Source organism: Octodon degus, unplaced genomic scaffold, assembly GCF_000260255.1.
Source record: "Octodon degus isolate 3935 unplaced genomic scaffold, OctDeg1.0 scaffold00027, whole genome shotgun sequence".
Classification (NCBI taxonomy): Eukaryota; Metazoa; Chordata; class Mammalia; order Rodentia; family Octodontidae; genus Octodon; species Octodon degus.
Genome location: NW_004524603.1, coordinates 16428828 through 16433469, shown reverse-complemented (window position 1 = coordinate 16433469; position 4642 = coordinate 16428828). Strand labels below are relative to the sequence as shown.

General features: G+C 38.0%; 1 protein-coding gene across 1 annotated transcript in view; it reads left to right on the top strand.

Annotated features, from left to right (window-relative positions):
• Positions 1 to 4642, top strand: part of LOC101563611 (putative RNA-binding protein Luc7-like 2) — a 93809-nt gene that overhangs the window by 59682 nt on the left and 29485 nt on the right. Inside the window, 1 exon segment of the mRNA XM_004649005.2 lies at positions 4548 to 4642. Within this exon segment, the coding sequence (XP_004649062.1) occupies positions 4548 to 4642 (95 nt within the window).

Genomic DNA, 4642 nt, shown 5'->3' with positions numbered 1-4642 from the left:
ATCATTTATTGCAGATTGTGATCGAAGAACAGAAGTGGCTAAGAAAAGATTAGCAGAAACTCAAGAAGAGATTAGTGCTGAAGTGGCTGCAAAGGTAAGAATCTACATCATTAGGACAAAGTGTGTTTCTTTTTGTTTGGTTTCTTTTTTTTTTTTTTTTTTTTGAGATAGGGTCTCACTATGTAGTTCAGACTAAATTTGAACTGTGTAGCCCGGGCTGGCCTCGAATTCATGGCAATCCTACCTCAGCCTCCCAAGTGCCAGGATTACAGGCATTTGCCATGATTCCTGGCCAGAGTGTTGTTTCTTACTACCTCTGTTTAGCTTTTTATTTTGAAACAGTTTTTTAGGAGATTACAAAGACATTATAAAGAATTCCTTGTATACTTTATTTTGACTGCCCCAACATTAACATCTGAGACAACTGTAATAGGATGTCATAGAAATAGACATTGGTCTAATCCTTACTTGTATTCAGCATGCACTAATTATGCACACATGCATTTGTGCTTGCATGCATATGTGCATGGTTCTGTGCAATTTTATCACATGTAAACTTGTGCACCTACCACTTAATTAAGATGCTTAGCTGTAGGGTTATCACCAGGATTCTCTCAGTTACCCCTTTAATAGAAGCATCCATCCCCTAATCCTTACTCCTTGGAAATTGTGAATCTATTCTTCATCTCTTTAATTATTTCATGAATGCTATGTAGTATAATTACACATTATCCTTTTGAGATTGGCATTTTGAAAAGCCACTGTTACCTTGACGTTTGTCCAAGTTGTTTTAGGAGTTCATTCCTTTTTATTTTTAAGTAGAATACCATGGTGTTAGATATACCACAGTTCACATAAGCACACATTGGAGGACATTTGGGTTTTCTATTTAAAGGCTATTAACAAAACTGCAGTAACCATTTGTGTATAGATTTTTGTATTGACATATGTTTTCATTTCTTTAGGATAAATGCCCAAGAATGCAATGGCCGGGTCGTAATATAAATCTGTTTTTAGTTTTGAGAGCAACTGCCAATGTTTTCTAGAGTGACTGTACCATTTTACATTTCTTCCAGCAATGTGTGAGTGATACAGTTTCTCCATGTTTGTGCCAATATTTAATGGCAACCATGTTTCAGTTTTTATCTGTCCTGTAGTGATGTCCTATTGTGGTTTCAATTTGCATTTTCCCCATGACTAACGATGTTGGATGTTTTTTCACCTGTATACTTGCTACCTATATGTCCTCTCCAATGACATATCTTCTATTGATCTCTGGCCTATTCTTTAACTGATTTGTTGGCTTAAATGTTTTTTGAGTGTTCTTTGCATTTTGACTCACTATAAATGTTTTGTGAACATGTTACCTGCTACAATTATAGGAAAAGTACAATGAATCCAGCACCAAGTTTCAAAGCCTTTAGTTTTCTGTGATTGTTTCATTGTTGCCTTATTTGCTTTTGAAAGCAGATTCTGTCATGGTTTTGCTGTAAAAGGACTGACCACAGTAGCACTCCCAAATTAACAGTATTTTTAAATGCTAGTACTAGATATGTTCATTTCCTATATAGAAGTAGTTTTTGTATCTTGATCTAAACCTGGTTTTATGTATTGAATTTGGTTGGCTTATGACTTTCTGCTTTATGTTGTGGTTCTGTACCAGTCGTTATAATTATGTTGCGTTTAGGAAAATGCATAATGGGAGAATTTCTCAGGTAAAGTTCAGGTGACAGCATTCAGATACAGTGTCCATATATGTATGCACAAAAGGAAGTAGGTTTTCTGTTTGAGAAAGGTTACTTTTAGTTAGCCTATTCTTTCTTTTTTTTTTTAGCCTATTCTTAAAAGTTCTCAAAAGACTGAAACTATTAAGATGCGTATCCTGAACTGCAAGCCGCCTAGTATCTCTCTCTCTCTCTCTCTCTCTCTCTTTTTTGGTGGAACTGGGGATTGAACTCTAGCCCTTGCGCTTGCAAAGGAAGCACTTATTCTACTGAGCCATCTTCCAGCCCCACCACCTAGTATGTCATGATTAGGAGGTGCACAAATGTTTACTAGGCCCAACCCAGTTCGTTGTACAGCCTTGTATTGGTTATTTATCATTGTGGAAGTTCTGTGTAATAAAACTACCTCAAAACTCAAGTTCCTTAAAACAGTATATATTTCCTCCATTTATCTGTAATCAGTGACTTAAACTGATCTTGACGGGATACTTATTCCTGTATCAGCTGGGTATATCCTGTCACATGTACCGATAATGTTCAGGAGGCTGCCTGGCTGTATGTGTTCTCATGGTCCTGGCAGAGCTGCAGAAGCATTATGCCTGTTTTTCTTTTTCTTTTTTTTTTTTTGTTATACCAGGGATTGAACTCAGGATCCTGCACTTACCAGGCAAGTGCTTATTCTACTGAGCTATCTCCCCAGGCCCGCATGATGCCTGTTTTCTAAAGGATTTTCAAGACTTCTTGGGTCATGTTTGCTACCATCCCAGTAACCAATGCAAGTACATGACCAAGTTCAGAGGAGTACAGTGGTATGCTGCCCAGTACGTGGCAAAGGGCCTGGATACAAGGAAGGGTGAAGATCCCTGGGCATTAATGCATCATTCAGTGGCAGCAATGTAATGATAGTAAGAGTTGAGAATGTCTTTGAAGGAAGGAGTACTTTGGATTAAAAGACCTGAGAAATAAAAACAGTATGCTAGTCAGTTCAGATTGAATGTCCATATCACATTAAAACTCTGCTAATATAGTTGGCCACCTAGCAGATTGAATACTTGTTTTGTAATTAAAACAGAGATTATGAGACTGGGCGTGGTGGCACATGCCTGTAATCCCAGCTCTTGGGAGGCTGTAAACAGGTGGATCACTAGTGGATCACTATGAGTCCAAGTCTGACCTGTAGTGAGACCCTGAACACCCTGTAAACTCTTCCCTAGAATTTAAATAAAGAAAAAAACAAAACAGATGATGTTGGCACATCTTATGTCATTAAATGGGATGAACTAGTTCCTTAGGATGATGATGGTGCTGATGACTTTATCAAATGTGGGACAAAAATTAATCTAGTAGAACTGAAGCAGGGGCTAGCCTACTAGTATATTGAGACTGCTGCTGTGCTGTGTGGGTGCAAAGTATGTGTTCTCATGATTTTGTGGGATGGGTTTTATCTCTACTTTTCAGAAGAGGGAATATATTCGGGTTTAAGTAGGTAGCCAGAATTGCGTAGGTAGTCATTGATTCAACAATAATTCATATCTGTAGGACTCTAAACTGTGTTTAAATGTTGCTTTATAAAGAATATCCACCAATTCCTTTCTCTAGCTCATAACTGAGCCCTGTGCTATTTGTTGTGCACTGGAGACGAGAAATTCAAAAGGCTGTTGTAAAGAATGCCGTTTGTACAAGTCGTTTTCTGAAAAGATACAAAGGGGAGGTTACTATCATCATCTATTCTTGGGTGTTTCAATGGAGAGGGGATGAGGTGATTGGTCTTCATCTAGCTCTTGTCAATCAGTGAACATTGAGTAATCAGTCAAGGCAGGTGGGTGGTAACAGCCACATTCCAGGAATTATATGTGAAGTTGCAGGCAAAAAACATCAGGGCAAGTTTGCGAAACAATGTAACGAGATTATTATGTATGAGGTGGAGGAACATTAAGAGGTGCTTTGGGAAAGTGCAGTGGGACAGATTATAGAAGAAATGATATTTTACACTTGGAATATAAATAACCAGAGGCTGGATGGTAGAAGTTACTGAGATCTAGTACCTTGACCTTAGAAGTGAAATTAGGTAGATTTAAAACCTGGTGACCAGGGAGATGGCTCAGTGGAATAAGTACTTGCCTGGCAAGCACAAGGACCTGAGTCCAATCCCCGGTTCTGCAAAAAAAAAAAAAAAAAAAAAAAAAAACCCAAAAAACAAAAAACAAAAAACAAAAAAAACCTGGTATAAGCTGGGCATAGTGGCTCTCACCTGTAGTCTCAGCACTGAAGAAGCTGAGGCAGGCGGATCCCTGTGAGTTTGAGGCCAGTGTGAGTATAAGGCTAACCTGAACTGTATAGTGAAACTCTGTCACAAAAAGACAAAAACAGAAGTATCCTAGTGTTTTACTAGTTTCTTTCATTTATATATATTGGTAACTATTTACAATATATAATGATTACATACATTTTGGAGGATTGGTACATAGACATATTGTACCTAAATCATTTTTGCTTCCCTTTCTATTCCCTGCCTTCTCCTCCCATCCCCAGACTCTTACCCATCTTTTTTTTCACGGTACCGGCGATTGAACTCAGGACCTTGCACTTGCCAGGCAAGTGCTTATTCTACTGAGCTATTTCCTTGGCCCACCCTTACCCATCATGATGGAGTATACCTCCTTGTTCCTATTATCTGTCTTTTATTCACCAGTTGAAGATATGCTGCAAAGCATCATCTATATTCATACTGTCTTAGATAACAAATCTTTTCTGAGCATTTCTAAAATACTTTCAAGTTTAATATTGATTCTGTTAATTATTCATGATTTTCTGTTTCTTTCTAGGCAGAACGTGTTCATGAGTTAAATGAAGAAATTGGTAAATTATTAGCCAAGGTGGAACAACTGGGAGCTGAAGGGAATGTGGAAGAATCCCAG